At 49.2% G+C, this 20,219-nt stretch overlaps 2 protein-coding genes across 6 annotated transcripts in view; one reads left to right on the top strand and one right to left on the bottom strand.

Moving 5' to 3' along the window:
* Positions 1 to 1,579: 1,579 nt before the first annotated feature.
* On the bottom strand, positions 1,580 to 18,080 carry CRAT (carnitine O-acetyltransferase). 3 transcript variants are annotated; one of them, XM_062641230.1, is made up of 15 exons: positions 17,919 to 17,974; positions 15,600 to 15,691; positions 14,038 to 14,301; positions 13,484 to 13,602; positions 11,305 to 11,358; positions 10,181 to 10,346; positions 9,466 to 9,640; positions 8,828 to 9,006; positions 7,972 to 8,072; positions 7,403 to 7,522; positions 6,746 to 6,868; positions 6,263 to 6,398; positions 5,757 to 5,819; positions 5,106 to 5,243; positions 1,580 to 4,804 (listed from the first exon to the last, which is right to left on the bottom strand). In XM_062641230.1, exons 2-15 carry the CDS (start codon positions 15,651 to 15,653, stop codon positions 4,589 to 4,591), a joined length of 1,908 nt encoding a protein of 635 aa, XP_062497214.1. In that variant the 5' UTR covers positions 15,654 to 15,691; positions 17,919 to 17,974; the 3' UTR covers positions 1,580 to 4,588. The 3 variants fall into 3 exon arrangements, with proteins under 3 accessions (XP_062497214.1, XP_062497211.1, XP_062497212.1); XM_062641227.1 differs by lacking the exon at positions 15,600 to 15,691 and having other exon boundaries at positions 17,919 to 18,080; XM_062641228.1 differs by lacking the exon at positions 17,919 to 17,974 and having other exon boundaries at positions 15,600 to 16,747.
* The window catches only part of PTPA (protein phosphatase 2 phosphatase activator), a 25,441-nt gene continuing 20,272 nt past the window's right edge, over positions 15,051 to 20,219 (top strand). Inside the window, exon 1 of one of the 3 annotated variants that reach the window (XM_062641249.1) lies at positions 15,051 to 15,496. In XM_062641249.1, the coding sequence (XP_062497233.1) occupies positions 15,475 to 15,496 (22 nt within the window). In that variant the 5' untranslated portion in view covers positions 15,051 to 15,474. Of the gene's footprint in view, positions 15,497 to 18,212; positions 18,424 to 20,219 lie in introns of those variants that run through there. The other 2 variants (XM_062641246.1, XM_062641247.1) reach the window with 2 other exon arrangements.

The raw sequence follows: 20,219 nt of genomic DNA, 5'->3' as shown, positions 1-20,219 counted from the left end.
TTCTGTTGGGATTCTGTGTCTGGCCAGTTTGCTCTCGGGATGCTGTTTCTCTGTGGGAATGTGTCTGCCATCTGTGTGTGCTGGTGATGCCTACAACCTCTGTGAACCATGAGTTAACCTGGCAAGGGCTATACTCACAGTGCTTCAGGGCTGTGCATGGACACTTCCTGTATTTCTAGTATATAATGCAGCAGTTCAAGTGTAACTACAGAGAAGTATTTATTCAAAGCACAACTGACTTGAACTTTCACAGATAAAGGACAGCTTCTGAACTGGCTCAATGGTCATCGGTGTGCCTTCGATGCAGTCATGTGAGCAGAGGTAAACTGTCACATCTTGGTCTTGCTGCCTGTTTTACTATCTCCACTTTAATCAGACTCCTGCATTATAAAGCTGCTTCAAGTGAGATGTGTTTCTGTTCATCTTGATTATTTTTAAGTTTTCATCTGTGCCTGTTGCCATAGGAGTTTGTGTGTTCGTGTGGAGTGGGAGCTGCTGGAGAAACTGTTGGACAAGCAGAGTGTTAGCTGTGGAAAGATCTAGGAGATAGGAATGAAGGCTGTTTAAATCGCTGTTTCAGTAGCTATGGGTAGGAAACTGTTTTCAGTTGTTACAGCTAATTATTATTTAAGGTTCTGTTTAGTATTTGCACAACATGAGCAATCCTGTTCACATCTGAAGGACCTGAGCGCTGGATCTGCTTGAAGGTGCATCAGAATAAAGATGCGTCTTGCAGCTTTCACGATGACATTGGATCTGACTTAGAGCAGCTCTGTTGAAATGTGACAGGCCATCAGATTGGAAAGCTGGCACTAATCACTTATGTCTTGCAAACCCATTTATTTGCTCTTCCTATCTTTTGGAAGTCAACTCACAAAACCAGAAAGGAGATGACAACAACTGTTCCCTAAGGACAAGGCTGGGAAAGTGGATTGTTTCAGGAGTGGCTGGTGCTTCCCTAGCTCCTCTTAAGCTGTTAACAGACTGCTGTGGAAGCTCCTATTGAGAACTAAGAGTGTAGGGAAGAGGTTCCATCTCTTCATGGAGAGTGGTGTAGTGTACAAAGCTGTTCCATTTCATGTTCCCTTCCAACCCAAGCTTCCCACAGTTAGGAGTAAGGGAGAGGAAGAAGAGCTCTTGTAAGACACTGTAATAAACTCTCCTCTGTTCTCTGTGAGTTGTTTGTAATCTGCATCTTCTGCCTACTTTTGCTGTACCTTTCCAGAAACCTTTGCAATACTTGATACAGTAGAAATTCCTTAGTGGTTCCATGGATTTTCTTAACTAAATGGTGCTGTGCAGGAAAAAAAAAGATTTGAGCTCTGCCTTATTATCCTACACCTGTATGAAGTCTCCTGCCACTAGTTTTCTGAAATGGAACATTTTCTTTGGAATATGTGGCTTTGCAAGCAGATGCTTTCTGTTCCTCCCCTGTACTCAAGGGGGCTGGATGGAGATATTAAGACAATAAAAGGAAGGTGACAGAATGCTGTGGTTCACTGTTCTTGCTGTCCCTGCACCAACATCCTCCCATAAGGCTGGTTATGCAACTTCTGCAGTGTCTAAGGAGATTTAAGCCTTTTTTGTAGCATTTTATCTGTTTATTGTGTTTTCAGTTTATTCAAAGAACAGTTTGAAACTTTGCATGACATGGATTTACAACAACCAAAACAGTATTTAACACAGCTAACAGCAAAGCATGCAACACTACCAGGCTGTGGCATAAATTGCACTCATACCCCAAGAGTTATCTATTTTCAGCTTATTTGTTCCAAATCAGTTATTTTCCTGCAACTTACGGTTTTCTTTTGTACTTAATGTGCTGTTAAGACAATGGGCATCTCTTGATAAAACCATCAGAAACAGGGAGAACGGTATTCAATAAGTCAACATTGAAAAACATCAAGAAGGTATGAATCAGAACATTGCATTTTAGAACTTGTACAAGAAAAGACTTTATAAAGGAAAAAACCTTGCAATGGTTTTAGTGTCCTTTCAAGCACTTAAAAAATCAGCTTCATTCATCTGAATTTCAGCTCTGTGTATCATTAAGGATGCACTGAGTGGTTCATGAATCTTGTATCTCTTCTGGTGTGATAGTCTGCTTCTTGCAGCTGTGCTCTGCAGAAGCTAGTGGGATGTGGGATATCCAGATTTAGATCCAGAAAAGGTCAATCCCATCTTCTGAGATACAGTCACAGCAGCACATACTTCTCCTTAATCTTTATAGGCACTTTCCTTGAGAGCCTTCCCCTTTTAGACAGAAGCTGCAAAGGGCCAGTCTCAAATATTTAAAGTGATAAATACTGTAGCATCAGTGGTTGAAGACATTGCAGACAGGGAAAAATAACTCCTCCCTTAGCAACAGGGGTTGATTTAGTATGGGGGGAGGATCACTTTGGCAAAGATGAGTATTCTTTCAATGTAAAAGGCTCCATAAATCCAGATGTTATCCCATCAAGGTCTGGTCTTTTATGTAGTATTTACACACTTCTGTTTTGATAATACTGAGTATCCTCTTGCAGTTTTCAGTACGGTTCATACAGTGAAGCCAACAGAGCAGAGGTTTGCTTGCAGGTCTGCAGTGCTCCTATTGGGTTGATTTTAGACTATCTCACTCCGTTCAGGATTCTTCTAAAGATCAACTAAATCCATGTAGATGATGTGAAAGTGGCAGTTCATACAATCACTGGCTGTGCAGGTGAGTTTCAGTTAAATTTTCCTTTTTTAAGGTTTAAGTATAAGATAGAAGCTTTGAAATAACATCCTTTTAGGAAAAGAAAAATGCAGTTGTTGGTTTGTGTCTTTCAAGAAGGAAATTAGAATGAGTTTTCTTACTTTAAACATGTTTAGTGCAAATTTCTTCACGTGTGTTCCCCAAGGCACTTTGATCATCTCCCTTGTTGTTCTATGATCAGGAAAGCAGTATGATCAAACACTTCCCTGTTACCAAAACAGGCCATCTGACTGCTAATGCTTCTAGTTTAGGGTGGTGTCCCAGCAGCCACTTGCTGAAGGGTGTGCAATTGAAATGTAAAATTCCTGTTGCAGAAATAGCACTAGAATTCCTCGTTGCCATATGGTTTTGCTAAATAAAAGTAGTGAGGGGCTTGGATTCTGGTAGATTCATTGGAAACAGCGCTTACAAAAACTCCTGTGCTGCAACTGTATGTTTCTAGAGAATATAGTCTCAAGTTTGTCAGCTGAACATGGAAGTGCCATGATGAGTTCTGTCACAGAACAGAGCTGGCACAAATGCGAGGTGCAGTAAGGACGAACTCCAAGAGTGGTGTACTGTTACTGCAGGAACAGTGGCTGCCACAGTGCACAAACATCTACAGTGACCACAGGTTCTCAGCTTTCTTCCTGCTTTCTAAGACTTTCCTGCCTTGTTAAAGCAGAGGGGTGTGAAAGAAGGGGGATTCTGCACCTGGTTTTCCTTTGGCTCTAACAGGTTTGAACTCTGTGGCCAGAAATGGAAGTTATGTTCTGGAGGTCCTGATCAGAAACACTTTTATTTGTCCACAACCAAGATATAACTCATTATGCACAAATAGGTTGTTTCTGAAAGCAGGGTATAAAACCACATCATGTTAATGTGTGTGCCCTGAAGGAGGCAAGGCCTGGGGCCTCTGGCTACTGAAGGGCAGAATCTTTTCCTCCATTCCAAAGGAAGGTACAATGAAGCAAGTGGCCTGCTAAATGCATAGCAGTCTCTTCTCATCTCTGCATATATTAAGAAACATAAAGCCAAAGCTAGCAAAACATGTGGGAGAGAGGTCTTCTAGAAGCTCTGTGGGGATAAAGCTTTACACTGAGCCTGAAGATCTGTGGCCAGGACCACAAAGCAAGCTTAACAGATAGCCCAGAACAGCAACAACAACAGCAAAGCCCCACCTGAGTTTGTAGCAAACGGTATCTGTTGTAAATAGGGTCAGTGCAACAGAAAGGACATCCCAGCATCCTGAAACTGAGGGGAAGGGGACATTCCCAAGCTTGTAAAACATGTAATGGTTGGAGTGCCTAGGATAAGTAGTGCAGTGCACTCTAATGGGGCTGGATCTGCTCTGACATTAAGAGCTTCTTTCTCCCCTTGCCAAAGTTCAATGGTGGAAGTTGTGCTACAGCAGGAGAAAAACCTTCAGTGAAGTCTGAAAGACGTTGCACTCTTCAGAAGACTGAACCAGCAAAAAGACTTTATGCTGCAGCAGTCCCATCCTATAATAAACGTTCCCTGCTTTTCTTGGAGAACTGCCTTCCTCATGCAGTGGGTCTGGATGCTGGTAAGGACTGTGCTTTCTGCTTTTCTTTACAGCAAGTTCCATAAAACTCTTATTTCAGTCCTCTTTGAGGACAGGAAGGTGCACTTTGCATTGATGGGAGAGGACCAGTCAGTTCAACTTCAGACAATGTTGCCTCCCCACAGAGTTAATATCTGCGGATCACTATTCTGTAACCTCTTGCTGAAAATAAATGGTAGATGCCTTCATAGGTTCCAGTGCAAACTGTCCCCTCAATCAGGAACTGGGAAATTCAGTGCATAAGGGATAGCCCCTTTAATGTGGGGGCTTTGCATTATGTTTGCCTCTTACAGTTTGGATCTAGGAGCAGACTGGAGCAAGACCCTCATGTCTAGCAGTGCTTTCTCAAGGTAATGTGCCATGCGGGCTGCGTTTGTGTCAGCACAGCTGTTGAATGCAGAAATTGCAAAGTTGATATGTTCATCCATAGGGTTGTAACAGATGCCATAGCCATCTGGAACCACGGGGCCAAAACACATCACACAGTCTGTCTTTGCTGGGACCTGTGGAGACAATGCAATTAAAAACTGAACCAGTCAGAGCCATCACATGTTACGAGCTCTGTCAACAGCAGCAGAAACTGCTGCTTTGGGTGATCTTGGCTTGGGTTATGCTATTCTTTTTGCAGGGTTGACAGGGACTGTGGCAGCTGTAATCAGATCTTCAACTTTACTGGTAGCAGGCATAACATTTCTGGCCCTAAATGGAGATAAGTTGCTAACAGAAGGGAATGAAAGAGAAATCTGGAGAAGAAAGGCAATGAAGAGAGAGAGCATTTCTGTGTTTGCGTTGGATGAGTCCTACCTGGCTGGTGGAGAGGTTGAAGTGCATTGCAATAGCATATGCTGTGTCCATGAACAGTTCAGGTATGCTCACTAGGTCCTCGATGGCTTGAAGCTTCAAGCCTAAGAGGTGGCGGTCTATTGCATTGCCCCTTACTGCCTGGAAGGAAAGTAGGCTACATGAAAGCCTGTTTAGCAGCAAGTGAGCAAAAACCACCCATTTCTCTGGGTTGAAGAGCAGAACACTTCTGAAAATCTCTAAGTGCTTAAAGTTAGGAGGAAACTTGGTCTTGCCTTTAGGACTATATGTCTTGCTTTGTAAGGACTCTGACATTAAAACACACCAGTGGAACCAAGCTTAAAGTTCCTGCCTATGGGCTCCCTCTGGTTTAAGAGGTCCTCATGCAACTTTGGCATTTATCAGCAACAGTGACAGTGAGAACAGAAGCTGTGTTCATATTTGTTTCTCTCAGGTCAGTCTCAAGAGACACTTAAACCACTAGTTAAGAGAGGATTCAGTCTGTGGCCTAGAGCATTCTCAGACTGAACTTAGACCTATGATCAGCACTAAGAGCCACATTGCTGTGTCAGCAGAGAAAGCTCTTGAGATCTGATCTTTCACCAGAACCCTCATTTGCTAGATAAAACCCCAAGTCTTGGTGCAGAGACTCACCATATCAGTGTACTCCCTGTGGGCCTGGACAGCTCTCCTCAGCAAGTTGGCTTTCTCCTGGTCCTGAGAACACACAGACCTGTCTGTAAGTTTTTCTGCAGAGTGAAAACCTCATTTTGGTTGTTTCTCTCTGATGGAGGCATTTCTTGTGTGAATATATTAAGATATAAAGATACTAGATATACTAGATTTAAATCATTAGGTCTGCATTACTTCATTCTGAATGGAGCTCGCTCTCCATCTGTCAGCAGCAGAACTTGGTCTGAGTAGCTGAACAGACTTTTAGAAGGGACACACTACTTTTTGGTGGGATTAGAAATGTCCACATGTTGTCTCCCAGGCTTTCAATTCATGTGAAAGGAGAGCCAAAGGAAACCCAATACTAAGTTTTAGGTTAACTTCACACGGGCTCCAGGTCTGTTTAGCTGAAACAGCTGCCATACAGTGAGCCACGTCAGCAGCTTTGCTCTTTTTGTGGAGTCCTCTGATTCCACTTCAGTCCTCACCGATTTGTCAGGGCTGTCCATTGACTGCACAAACTTCAGGGAGGCCACAGAAGTGGAGCGGATGGTGTCTGTGCGGCCCAGGCGGAACATCCGCAGGGATGCGCTCTCGTAGGTGGCACAGGAATGGCCATACATCCTGGAAGGTGGAGAAGGAAGTCACAGGAATGAGTTTGTCCTGGGAGAAATGGCCATGGGAGAAAAGCAGAGGAACTAAGGGAGAAGGGGAAGACTTTATATGAGTGAATCCCTTTGACAGCTGACTTCTGATGCTTCCCTGCTATGACTGAACAGGCACAGAGGGGTAAATCTCACCTATTGTTTGGCAGCTGCCACAAGAGATCTGCTGTTCAGTCCCTATGCATGGGGAAAACACAGGACTTGGGAAGCAGGCCACAGCAGCCTGTGAGAGACTTGTCTGTGCTGCCTTTATGAAGCTTACGTGTTTGATATTGAAGAGGTGGTGAAGATACCTATTGGTCTTACCTGTAATATGCTAGCTGCAAGGCCAACTGGATAAAAGCATCAGGACTTATCTTCTCTGACTTGGGGAAGTCTTTCCCAAATTGATGAAACACCATGACTTTGATATCCAGGTCTTCGACCAATCTGCAAGGAAAGAAGGAGAGGGTGCTCCTTTGCATGTTGCTTGTTCTTGTAACAGATGGGCTTTTGCTTTCACAAGGCTCAGACAGAATGGGCCGTCTGGATCTGGACTATGTAGGGACAGAGAGCTTCATCACACACAGATTTGTTCAAGCAGCACGATGGAGATGAGGTGGTTTTGGCCACTGCTGAAAATCTTCACCAGGTTAGCTGGGCTTCTGTGTGTGTGTTCATGCTCCAGTATCCCTAGTTAAACCCAGTAGAGCCTTCCTGTTTCTCAGTAAATGGGATGGATCAGTAATTGCCCCTTTCCAGCACCTCTGACTTTATTCCTAGCTTGTGGCTTTAGTGTCCTTCTCAGATAAGTTCAGTGCTGCTGACTCAAGAAGTCACTGGGAAAAATCCCTGGCTGCAGTGGGGATTGAGTGAGTGCCTCATTGAAATGAGTGCCTCATTTAAAACACTGACATGTTCATAAGGGGAACATGAATGACTCCCTCAGTCACTGACCAGACTTCTCCACTGCTTTGTACTTACATGTTGAGGTCCTGCTTTGCCTTCTCTATGTCATTCTTGATTTCTGGGGTGATGTTGAACCGCAGCTTTTTGGGCATTGGCAAAGGAGTCGTGGGTGATTTTACCAGCTTGGGTTTCTTCCTGCAGAGAGAAATGGGTGTGCTGAACCAGACCTTTAACAAGAGGCTCCACTAAGCACACCTGAACCTGGGTAGAAATGCAGAGATCTCTGCTAGCACCTTGTGATAATAGTCACAGGCTGCAAAATTCCTCATGGTGCCATTATAGTGTTTTTTTGAAGGGTGTGAATGAAACTTCTGTGCCTTCTGCCCAAAAGAAACACCTCTCCCAGGTGAACATCCTGTTCACTCTGCCATTCCTGAGAGTGGAAGCAGCAGCAAAACTTACCAGAGCACCTTGGCCACTTGTTTCTCATCACAGATACAAGAACTGCACTACCTAATGAGCAACCATTACGCTTCCTCCAGAACAAGTTCCTAGGGGTGGGCTGTGAAGAGGTATGTTCTTGGGGAGTAGGTGGTTTTAAACCATCTCCAATGCTAGGGTAAAATAGAGGAGGCAGGACTCACGTGTATTCCACAATGTGATCCAGAAGAGCAACGATGGGGGGCCCTTCAGCTGGAGCATGCTCATATACAAGACCACAGGAGCCATCTTCAGCAATGATGAACTAAGAGAAGCATGAGAGGACAGTGTTGAGGATAGGCACGCAGTGTGTGAAGCAGGAGCTGACTTACTCTCACTTTTCAGTTAGCTGGAACAGCTAAGCTTTATCCCATCAGTGAAGACTTCCAAATAGGTACAAAATAGCTGAAAACATTACAGAGTTCAACAGATAGGAGAAGAATCTTAATTTAAAAGTACCACTGCTGCTATCCACAAGCCAGGATACACCAAGTAATGAAGGGTAAGCTTGAATAGCAGCTGCTGTTGAAGGCTCTTGGCAAGACTTGAGTGGAGAAGAGATCAGAGGGATGCTGTGGGATGGCAGCTTGTGTTGGAAATAACAAAACAGAATGCCATTGGGCAGCTTCTGGCAGAAGGAGAAGTGACAAGCCTCAAGGAGACACAAGGCCCAGCCCTCCCTACGCTGGGGCTGCCTCCATGCAGACGAGGCATTGTTCACCGCAGGCAGAACATTGATTTACAAGGAACACAAAGAACTGCTGACTGAGTAAGCGTGGGCAGAGGCAGCAAAAGAAACAAAACTTCCTGAGGCAGAAATGAGTGCTTGTGGTGACTGCAAGGGAAAACCGTAGGATCTCCTGCTGTCAGCCACCACACCTCGTCTCCCCTATGAGATACACTCTTGATAGGAGAACTCTCCTGCAAAAGGTTTCTGGGATTTCTTGGACCTCTGGAGCCTCAGGAAGCAGCAGCTCCTCCCGACCACGTCATCAGCATCTTTAGAGCATCAGCACTTACTTGGATGGTTTTGTCGAACCATCGGTTCCCACTGTTGAAGCGACTGCCTCCTCCGTGCAGCATCTGAGCGGCCACGGAGCTCTTGTAGGTGTCGTCAGACACCCGTGGCATAGGTGCATCCAGGCAGATAGTGCAAATGCTCTTCTCAATCGCACGCACGGATTCCTTGTTGGTCTTATCTGGGGAAGAAATGAACAGCACACGAGGAAAGGGAGTGGGAAAACGTGTTTTAATTGGGGGGAGGTTGCAATTTGAAAGAGCAGGTTTGAAGGACCCACTGTTGGATTCCCGTTGTACCTCAGTGCAATACTGGTTTTCATGGGGTGTATAGTTACTAATACTGTAGCCAGCTGGGTTGTTATAGATGTGAGTGTGCTGCATTCACCCTCCTGTTTTTACATTTCTTGCATCCCATCCATGTGCAAGGTGACAGACTCTGGGATGTCAGGTGTCAGGCTTTACCTGTGTACCTTCCAAACCAGAAATACCTCTACTTTGCAATGAAATAACATTGCTGCTTTGAGGTGAAAAACTCCTTATCTGTCCAGAACAAGCTTCCAAAGGAGAGAATGGAGCAGAGCACAGCAGTGAGGTTGGTAGTTCAAGTTAGGGGCTTGCATGTTAGGGGCTCCACAGACCTTTCAGAAGGTTGTTGTAGGCTTTTGCCCAGCTGTTTCGGTGGTTGGTGGTGAGGATCCCAACAGGTTCTTTGTTTGTTTGGAGGGAGGTGTTCCATATCTTCTCCAGCTGAATGAAGATCTGATCAGTGGTAAGGGGACTTCCATCACTGTGGTAAACATCCAGCTCAAAGAACTGAAGGGGAGAAGAGTGGACAAGGACAGAGACAGAACATGAGAGATGATCTTCATTGCCCAGCCTCTTTGAGAAGGTAAGACCTGACCTAAGAACTCCGCTTGTAACCAGACCTTTGAAAGGATGCTCAGAATTGAGAGACCCAAGTCCAACCTCCCTTACAGGCTATAAATACAGTCCAGGTTTTAAGCAGCTCAGAAGCCATGGTAATGAGGGCTGAAACATGTTAGCAGTTTCTGTTTCTGAGACTCAGCTGTGGTGGTAGGGTCTGTTACTCAGTTTCCACTTCCCATTTCCAATTCCAGACATGGTCTCTAAGCTTTGAGATACAGGAATTGCAGGGACAGGAGCCAGGAAGAGAGTGGTTTTCTGCCTCATAGTCTGTTGCTCACGCATGGCAATCCCAGCTGTTGGCCAAACAGGATAAAGGGAGCAGGAATAAATCCCTGGTGAGGCAAATCTTGCTGTTCCCTTTCCTCTGGACCACCCCTAGCAGAAAGGGATACCTGCCTCTAAACACCCCTCAAGAGCTCACCATACCTGGAAGTTGTGAACCACTGTGATGTGTCTGGACTGGCTCTTGCCTTTGGCATAGTTGACGATGCTGTCCCGCTTGGGCCCGGGGATGCGGCAGGATGAGAGGATATGGTAGTACTGGTTCATGCAGAGGGGCTTCCCACCCATGTAGTCCACTGGAAGGGTCTCACTGGAGACACAGCAAGGTAAGGAGGAGGGGGGAGAGAAAAGAGATCAGTCAGAAGGTTTGCACTGCCCACACAAGAGAGAACAGGCTCAGCCATGCAGCTGCTGCCACCTGCTCCAGCAAGACCTAAACATGTTGGTGCTGATGGTATAAAAAGGGGCTGTCATTTCCCATTCCTCCCAGCTTCCTTACTAGGGGCTACAAATGATGTCTGTTTGCTGTCCTTTCTCTTCCTCTCTGTAACACCAGAGTGAAAAATCTCTGGACCTGCTACATAGCTTAGCATACACCAGAAAAGAATCCAGGGCAGGATATACTGGGAGATGTGTTTGTTTCCTGTGAATGCCACAAAGAGGTTTTCGGCTGTAATTTTGTGAGGTGAGTGTCTTAGTGTGACTCATGAACTAGACTGGGACTCAGTGGAACACTTCAGCAGTCATATTCCAACTGCCCTTTCCAGTGCTAACCCTGAGTCTCATCTGAGTTTGGATGTAAAGGTGTGATGTTGGTAATGTGTTGGTAAATGTATTTTTGGAATATAAATAAGGCATATTTAGCAGAGTTGGTGATCAGAAAGAAAAAGGGCCAGGAGGAATAAGTTTCTTTAAAGCTCATCTCATCTGAGAGATGAGAAACAGCAAACCCAAACTGAGAGGAGCAGGTACCACTGCCTGAGCTGTAACTTGTTCTGTGGGCAGACAGAAGCATGTGGCTGTTCAGAACTGCCAGCCAGGCTCACTCCCTCTAAGCATGTACACATGCCAATGGAAGTATTAAGGTAAACAGAGAAGGTGAAGAAAGCAAAGTTAAGTTTGCTTTTTTCCAGTTGTGATGTTGGTTGCAGTATCTCATTTCAAATGCATGCTGTCATCTCTTGCCTTCCTATTTGGAAGGAAGATTTATGGGCTAGGTTTGGCCTCTGACAGGAACACATGAGCAGCCAGGAGGGTCACTAACTCACTTGTCAATCATGGACTTGAAATCCAAGATGCCCTCAATCAGCTTGGCAGCAAACCTGGAAAAATACCAAATGTGACAAGTTAAGATTCAAACAGAACATCCAGGCCTGAAGGAGGAGCTGGGAGGGCTGCAGAGCTGCTCTCTGCTCCTTTCACAGCTCAGCCTTTCTGCCAAGCCCCTGCTGTGCCCATCTCTGGTGAGTTGATGCAGCCACTCTGGGGTTGTGGTTCCAGATTGCTGAACAGTCCTGCCATGTACAACTTTCTTTACTGTATCCTGCTGTATAACCAAGGAACTCTGGACACCTTTCAAGAGCTCCGGGTTCAGTCCAGATGCATGACCCTTTCACAGCAGCATTTTTTACTGATGTGTCGTGATTTTATCCTAATTCTGAGTCTTAGCATTAAAATAGCACTAAGAAAAGGAGATTTCTGCCCTTCCCTGGCCAGGGGCCACCTCTGTTTCAAACCAAGACACAGCTGTATCTCCCTGCATCCAGAACTCACCACTGCTGATGTAGTTCCTGCCTGATAAATGTTCTGCTGCTAATGCACCTCTTAAGAGCACTCTTATGGCATTGTGGGGTCTGAAACAAATGCAGGCATGCTGCATGCTGCCACTGAGGGGTTGTGCTCACCAGGATCCACATAAACACAGCAGGGAGGGAGGCTGGGATAGGCCACATCAAACTGACAGGTTGGCCTACTCTGACCCAAGAGTTCTCACCCACACATAGGAGGCAGGAGGTCACTGTGACAACAGGCTGCAGTCAGCTGAACTTCAAGGCTTTAAAGTGGTGCAAGCATTTGGCGTTTGCAGGCAGTGTTGTTGTAGATTTGCTCAGCCTACTCATCCCTAGTAAAGATCAAAGGATGCAACTCCAAGAATCTGAGGGCTGTTAAACAAAGAAGTCATCCTGCAAGAGAGTTTCCCAATTTCCCAGCTTTATTGCAAATCCTGAAGCAGTAAAACAGCTGGGAAACTTCAGTGAGAGAGCCTGTGCTCCTTCCCAGAGAGCAAGCATCCTGGGAGCAGAGGTGGGGATTGAAGAGCAGATGGGGCAGAAGTGAATTGACTTGATTTTAGCCAGCAGTGTGGCCAGATTGAGGAATGGAGAACTCTCCTTTCTACACTTCTGGTTTCTGCAGCTTTAATCACAAGCTGTCAAACTTCTTCCTGCAGCTGCAAACCATACAAACATGCATGTAGATTGTGTTTTACATAGGAGCCCAGAATCTTATGCAGCTGCTCAGTTCCATTGGTTGGGGCACTGCTACTGCTCCAGATCTTATCTTCTGCTTGGGTAAGTTAAGAGTGAATAATATGAGTGAGAGCTTTCAAAGATGTTTGGTCCTGCACTGTCCCTGTAAGGCACCTCCTCTCAGGTATAGCCAAGGAAGTAGAAGGGAGGATTTGTTCTCAGCCTCACTGCTCCTCTTTGGATCTGCAGAGCAGTGATGACTGGTAACTGTGGCAAAGGTAAAGCTGTATAAAGGTCAGTGCTAAAGTTTTGCAGATGGGTTTAACACTTGTCATGGTGGTTAAAAATTAAAGGGAGGATACAGGGAAGAGAGGATATAGCAGGGTTTGACGGCAAGGGAAAGCTCCAAGTGGAGGGGCTGCTCAGTGTTAAGTTTCCCAAACCACAAATCACAAGTGAAACAGCACAACAGGGGCAGTCCTCTGCAGGAACAGGCTGAATGACAGTCTCTGGAGAGGCTCCCTCACCCCTGTCAACTAGCAAACTCCAGAGGCATTCCTGGTTGGTCTCCTTTACGTGCCTGGGATACTTTTTCATGCCTCCTTTCACTGCACACACAGTCTTAGTGCCTCTTAGTCTTCAGTGTTGAGATAATCCTGACAGTGCCTCCAGGCTGTGATTTGTCCATCTTGCAATGAATTTCTGTGCTAGAGCAAAGACTGATAGATAGGTTTTTAGTCCCTGTTTAGTACCTGAACCACTGGACTCTTTGATTTTCCCCCTTGACAAAATACTTAGTCTGGTGCAACCAGGAGCTTCCTTATCTGTACAGCCCTCTTGCACAGCACAGCTGGCTATCAAACTTGGGGACCACATGATGATTACTCTCTTTTCCAGTCAGCCTAAATACCCTCCTCCCTGTCCAGCAGAGATAGCTCATCCCATCTGAAACCTAGGGGGAAGCAGAAAAGGATCTTACCTGAGCTGACCTTGTCGATCCAGAAAATCTTGCTTGGGTAAAACCACAGCTGGGCTGGAGTGGACCACAACAGGCAGGCGATACTCCAGGTAAGCTGTCTTCAGCCACCAGTCTGAGAGCTGGGATGGAGAAAGGAGACATGGAGGTATGGCATCTGCTGCTGTCTGACCCAAGCCTGGCTGAGTGGTCTCGGCATCCTGCCCCCACTTTGCAAACAAGCTGTTTGGGTTCTATGCTTTGCACATGGAAGGGTAGAGAGCAGTCTGAATAAGGAGGTGGGGGCTCCTGGTGCAGAGCTGGAGCAAAGGCTTTTCTTCCACGTCTTGGGGCAGCTGTGTGGTGCTAACAGGTTAGACACTTCAGAAGCCACAGACAGGGTCAGTGACTCCCTGTTGTGCCATAAATCTCTCTGCTCACCCAAGTGCTGGTGAGGAGCTTGCACAGCTCAGGAGAAGAAGGTGATGCCATAAAAACCGAGGGTGCCAGTGGATGCAGCCAGGACATTGGAGAGGGGTGGGGAACACCCTCCCCAACCAGAGCCTGGGGGGACATACCCAGTTCTCTGTTTTCTTGGCTCTTCTCTCCAGGCCTTTCTGCAGCCTCTCCCCGACACCTCCTGGTTTGCAGAACTCAGCCACCAGCTCCTGTGTGTGGTTCAGCTCCTCCTCGGTGATGATGGGCTGCAGAGCCAGCAGGTACCGGTCCAGCGTTTGCTGCAGCGGCGGCACTGGGAGATGGGGCAGTGCTTCCTGATGGACATGGAATCTGCCTGGGATCTTGCCTAAAGCTTTTGGCTTCAGGAGGCCGCAAGGCCTGGCCTGCAGAGCACAGAGCAAATGTCAAGACAAAACTTCCCGCTCGCGTGGTAGCAAATAACCTGGATCTGGGAGTATCCAGCCCAGCCTCTCTGAAGCACAAGGATGTCTCTGCACAGGAAGCAGAGCACACGAAGTCCAAAAGCAAGGCACAGGTCTACTGAGTGTGTGCTACAGATGGTTGTAGGCCATCCAGAAAAGCTGCAAAAGGGAAACTTGATCTCACAAGATACTGACTCTCAGCTCGTCAGAGGAAATGCTGCCAAAATAATGATATATCTCCCACTCCCTGGGCACCTTTCCAGCTGTGAGCCTCCATGCATTCATGTCAAGTCAAACCCTTCCATCCCATGGTGATTGGGAAGAAAGTAAATTATGAAAGAAATACTCATCTTACAGTCAGAAATGGTTCCATTCCTTCTTAACAGCAGCCTAAGGCTAGATAGAAAGTTAAGCAGAACCCATGTGCCAAATCAAACTGCCCACTGGGCTTTGATGAGGCAGAATGCAGGTAACTTTGGGAGAGGATTAAAATGCCTCTTCCCTGACTGACCGGGGATCATACATCCCAGTGATGGTCAGGGAAGGACTGGCTGTGATGTGTAGGCCTTGAGGCAATGTTCCTTTACGCTGGTGAACCTCCCAGTTACCCATCTATATCAAGAGAACGGCTATCCAGTTGTAGCAGCACGGGACTGGTCAGGTTCCAGGAGCCTTTGGAGATGGAACAGGGGGAGTTCTTCAGGAAACTGTCTCCTGAAGTCCGAAGCCTTAGAAACCACCATACCATTTATCTGGGTGGAGAAGTGGAATGGAGCAAACCCAGCTGCTAACCAGGAAATAAGCTTGCTGGTTTTCCCTCAAAAGAATACCAATGTGTGAAGCTCATCTTCAGCACGAAGCTGTTTAAATTGTACTTTAAAGGTTTTCAGTTCCCTCTGCTCCTCCCCCTCTATTGGATCCACTGACTCGAACAGCCTCCAACAGGACTCTGGACTTTGCACTGTCAGTGCATGGCAACACAATGGAGGATGCAAAGCCAGTGAGAACATTCCCTTTGATTTCCAAGGCAATGAGAAGACAGCTGTCCCTCCACCTCCTCCCAGCACAGAGAAGAAGAAAGGAGCTAAATCTGCAAGGTGACAAAGCCTCTGGTGGTACTGAGACCCCAGGACTATGAGATTGAGGTCTGCAGAAGGTATGTTAAGAACGAGAGAAGGGGGAATTGCTGAAGCATGAAAGCAGAGCTGGGCTGGGAAGAAATAAAGGGTGTTAATGCTGGCAGTGTGGGCATACCGTACCTCCTCTGCTTGCTGCTGCTTCCTATCCATGGCTGGTAGGCCAGAAAAGACCATAAAGCTCTCTCTCTGCCTGTCTCGGTTTCCTCTTCCACCTGACAATGCGGTGCCCGTGCAGGGCATCACCTCATTAGTAAACTGCCACGTGGCTGCTCTTGATCAGAGGGCTCAAGGCCAGGCCCAGGAGAGGCTGGGGGTAATCAGACCATCAGTGTGCATCAGCTGCCACCAAGGGGCCTTTCTGAGGAACCCTCCCATGGCCACCAGCCATCAGCCCTGCACTGCCCCATTGGTACTTCCTCATTAGAGTCTCTTGCTGAGCAATAGCTCTGGGCCTGCAGCCACGGCAGACAGAAGTGAAGGCGCTGGGGATGTTCCCTCAGCCTTTGCCAGGACTGTTTTCATGGCTGGTGTGAGAGAACCCTGAATATCAGGCAGGAGAGACCCCAGTCTGTGTCTTGGAAGGATGTGCCACTGTGGGCTGCCGCTGGATGGGATGAGCTGCTGTGTTGATGGGCTGTTTAGGGCCGTTGCTCAGGCAAAGGTGGCTGGAGGCTGTCAGAGGAGGGAAGCTCTCCAGCAGGAACCAGACATGAGCCACCAGCTCTGTAGGTGTGTAGGATTAGTTGGACATGGGAACACATTCACTCTGGGGGAAAAGGCAGTGTCCTAACCAGGCTCATACCTCATGCATGGCCATTATTGCAAGAGGAGGCTTTGGGCAGTTCTGCATTCTCATCCCTTAGAATAAAATAGGTTTCTCCATAGCAGGGCAACACGAGAAATGTGCGGTCATGAGGAATATCACCCCCTCCTTTGTGTCTGTGGGGTAGACAAGCTTAGTCTTAAGATCAAGATGATGATACCTAAGGTCAAGTATGATGATTCCAAACAATTTTTGTTTTTTTCCTGTTACCAAAGGGAAAACCTAAACCAAATCAATGGTTAAAACATGGAGTGCATTTGTACCTTTCCTCTTTTATGTCCTCTGGTTGCTTGGTTTGATGTGAAACTCAAGTGTTTGGTGGGAAGAGGCCCAGGGATGGCAGCTGAACAGAGGCAGCAGCTGGCAGGAAATACTCCACCTCTCCCCACAAGCAGCAGGGAAACCAACACCGGCAGAGAGCAGGGTGCGCAGGCAGGGGCAGGGCGGCTCGTGAGCTGGCATCGCTCCCCAGCCACGTTCCAACACAGCGCTGACCTTTTCCAGAGCCTGCAAAGCTGGTGGGAAGTGCACCTACAGCCTGTGGCTGGGGGCAGTGCCTGGTTCCCAGCACGGCTACAATATCTGGTGTCAGGTGGCAGAGCCTTGTCTCTTTATTTCTAAGTTAGAAGCTACACAACCCTACCAGCCCCTCGGGAAGTGTCTCCAGGAGCACATCCATTCATGTAGCTCTGCCTTCTCCTCCCTGGGATCCATCAGTGCAATAAACAGTTCCTCTAGGAGTAGGGCTGACAGCTCTGCCATATGTGTAGCCTTCCCCTTGCTTGCAGGCAAAGTCATGTTTTAAAGGCAAAACTTGCAGCTGCAGACGGCTGCTCCATGGGCCTCCCTTGCCCCTGACCAGCACCCACCTTCCCTGCCATCACCCAGCCCCAGGGCCTCCATCTCTGGTGACCAAGCCCCTGAAGAGCCCAAGTTCGTGTGAGCAGTGTCCCTCCTGCCCCCGGGTAAGCAGCACTCTCATGGCTCCCTTTGCACGCTCCTCACAGCCAAGATCCTCTGAGTGAAAGGCCTCAGCCTCCATCCATACAGCCCTGCCGTGGTTCTCCTCCAGGCTGAGGGCGCGGGGCCAGACCCTGACAGCACCAACACGGTCATGCTGGGGTGAACTTTGGAGAGCTGTGGAGCCATCTCCTCCCTCATGGAATCAACCAGGGTGGAAAAACCCTTTAAGCTCATCCAGCCCAGCTCTGCCAAGGCCACCACTAACCCACGGCACTGAGGGCCTCGTCTTCACGGTGTGTGAACCCTTGCAGGGACGGTGACTGCAGCCTTGCCCTAAGCACTCTCTGGGGTAGGAATTGTTCCTCAGCCGCAGCTTGAGCCCGTTTCCTCTCGTCCCTTCCCTTGTTCCCTGGGAGCAGAGACCGACCCCAGCTCACCACCACCCCTCAACCGGCTCCAAGGGGCGCAACCGGCCCGTGCCACCGCGCCCGGGGGACGCAGCCCCGGCTCTGCTGTCCGCCCGCTGCCCGCACAAGGAAGGCCCCAACCGCAGCCAGCCCCTTCCTTCCCGGGGCGGGTGGCGCAGCCCGGTCGCCCCCCCCCCCCATCCCGGACCACCCAGAGTCCTCCTCCCGCGGTGTCCCCGCACTCACCGCAGCCTTCGCCACCCGGGCCAGCATAGCTCCCTGCCGCCCGCCGCAAGGACACCGGCAACACCGGGCGCCACCGCCCCGCCTGGCCGCCAAGGGGCGGTGCCGACCCGCCGCTATCTTGGAGGAGGACGAAGCCAGCGCCGCCATCTTTGTGAAGGGCACGATCCCACAGTGAAGGGAGCGAGCCCCGCTGCGTGTCGGCGACGGGATGCGGCTCCTCTGTCACCTGGGAGCCGGCGAGAAGCGTCCTCCCGCTCGCCCAGCCGTGCTTCCTCGCCCCGCGGCCCTGTGTGGACACAGGGGAGCGTGCTCCACACAAACATGGCGGCGCGGGAGGCTGGGAGGAGACACGCCTCCGGGTGACAGCCCCGCGGGTGACAGGGCCGGGCGGCGTGCCCGGCTCAAAGATGGCCGCCGGCGGCTTCGGCGTGGCCGGAGGTGAGGGGTGAAGGGTGGCAGCAACGGCGGGGCTCCGGGAAGATGGCAGAGAGCGAGCGGCGGGCAGGTGAGGGGCGGCCTCGGGGCCTCCGGGGGTGTCTTTGGGGCCGGGCCAGGGTGTGTGGGAGGGGGCCCGCAGGGCCTTGTGCTGCACGGGGGCGACGGCAGCGAGTGCCCGGTTCTGAGGGGGGTGAAGGGGAAAGCGGCTTTGCTGCGGCTGCGGAGGGGCCCTGGAGCCGCCTGACCCTGGGCCGGGCCGGGAGGGGAGGGGAGGGGAGCACCGACACCGGCCCCGCTGCGCCTGTTCCCCCCCCCCCCGCACCCCGAGGCGGCGGGGCTGGGCTGGGCTCTGTACCCAGCGCAGGGAGCGGGGACGGGCGGGGGAGCCTCGGGCCTGCACGGTCGGGTTTTGGGGTGCTGGAGCTGCTGCAGCCGGGGCTCCCCGGCACCCACAGCCCGGTTGTTGTGACGCCGGTTTCCCGTGCTGGGCTGGGGGCTGTTTGCAGGGGTCCATTGCACCCCTTCCCCACGAGCTTGGACTTTTGCTTCTGTATTATTACAACCTCTGCAGCCCGCACTGTGCTTCCTTCTTTCAGTATCCGTGGTCCCCTCCCCAAGAGGCAATGCACGGTGTGTGTGTGTGTGTGTGTGTGTGTCAGGAAAGGGATGGCTGAGAAACAAATAAGAAAGATGACCCAAGTTCTGCGATGAGGCACAGGCTGGGCTGAGACCCGGGTCCCCCCGCTCCAGGGCACTGCCCTGGCCCCATCTCTGGCCTTTCTGTACTATCTGTATTGATGGAACAAGACACTGTTTGCCGTTTCCCCCCACGGCTCTGGTGTTTATCGTTGTTTTGGTGTTCCAAGCTCTTTTAAAGTAAGAGTTCTGTGGTTGCTGTGCTGGTCACTGAGCTGTGTGCTGGATTTCCAGGGGAGGTGTGTGTGACTTCCATTTAAACTCCCTGTGTGCTGTCCCTCTATCCTTGTACCTGGAAGTTTTACTGTAACTTTGGAATTAACCATAAACACCCCGGGCAGGTGATGAGGTTTGTTCCAGAGATGAGGAATCTGAAAGGCAGAGAAGCTCAACGACTACTGAAGCTTGTGTGACAGTCTGCAGCAGACCCAGGTCACAGTGGTTCCTGTGACTTGGGATTCCTTTTTCCCCTTAATCTGCCTCCAAGACAGCGCTGCTGTGCTGCAGAAAGGGCTGCTCATGCTCCTGGGTAGTGTTTTCCATGTAAACGCAGCTCATTATGCTTTAAGGAGTTGGAGTTTGTGGTAGGGGCCTATAGGGATGCTGGGGAGGGACTCTTCATTAGGGACTGTAGTGACAGGACAAGGGGTAACGGGTTCAAACTTAAACAGGGGAAGTTTAGATTGGATATAAGGAGGAAATTCTTTCCTGTTAGGGTGGTGAGGCACTGGAATGGGTTGCCCAGGGAGGCTGTGAATGCTCCATCCCTGGCAGTGTTCAAGGCCAGGTTGGACAGAGCCTTGGGTGCCATGGTTTAGTGTGAGGTGTCCCTGCCCATGGCAGGGGGGCTGGAATTGGATGATCTTAAGGTCCTTTCCAACCCTAACTATTCTATGATTCTATGTGTGTGTTAGGGAGCCAGTGCTTGAACTTGCTTTAGTGCAGAGAGCAGCAGCTGAAGCTGGTGCTGAGCAAATGCCCTCAGATGTTCTAGGATTAACAAACTGAACTGGGTGACTCTAACACAATGCAGAGTCTCACATCAGCACCCAGGTTCCTTAACAGTGGTCTCCTGCCTGCTTCTTGCTGTTGAAAGCTACACTTATAGGAGTATAATGCAAATCGCCTCTAACTTCATGCAGCATTTGTGGCTTCCAGTGTCCCATT

Source organism: Pezoporus occidentalis, unplaced genomic scaffold, assembly GCF_034315485.1.
Source record: "Pezoporus occidentalis ecotype Australia unplaced genomic scaffold, CSIRO_AGI_Poc_V1 ctg68, whole genome shotgun sequence".
In the NCBI taxonomy this organism is placed as follows: domain Eukaryota; kingdom Metazoa; phylum Chordata; class Aves; order Psittaciformes; family Psittacidae; genus Pezoporus; species Pezoporus occidentalis.
Note: the sequence above shows the minus strand (reverse complement) of the source record. Positions and strands in the feature narration are given on the sequence as shown.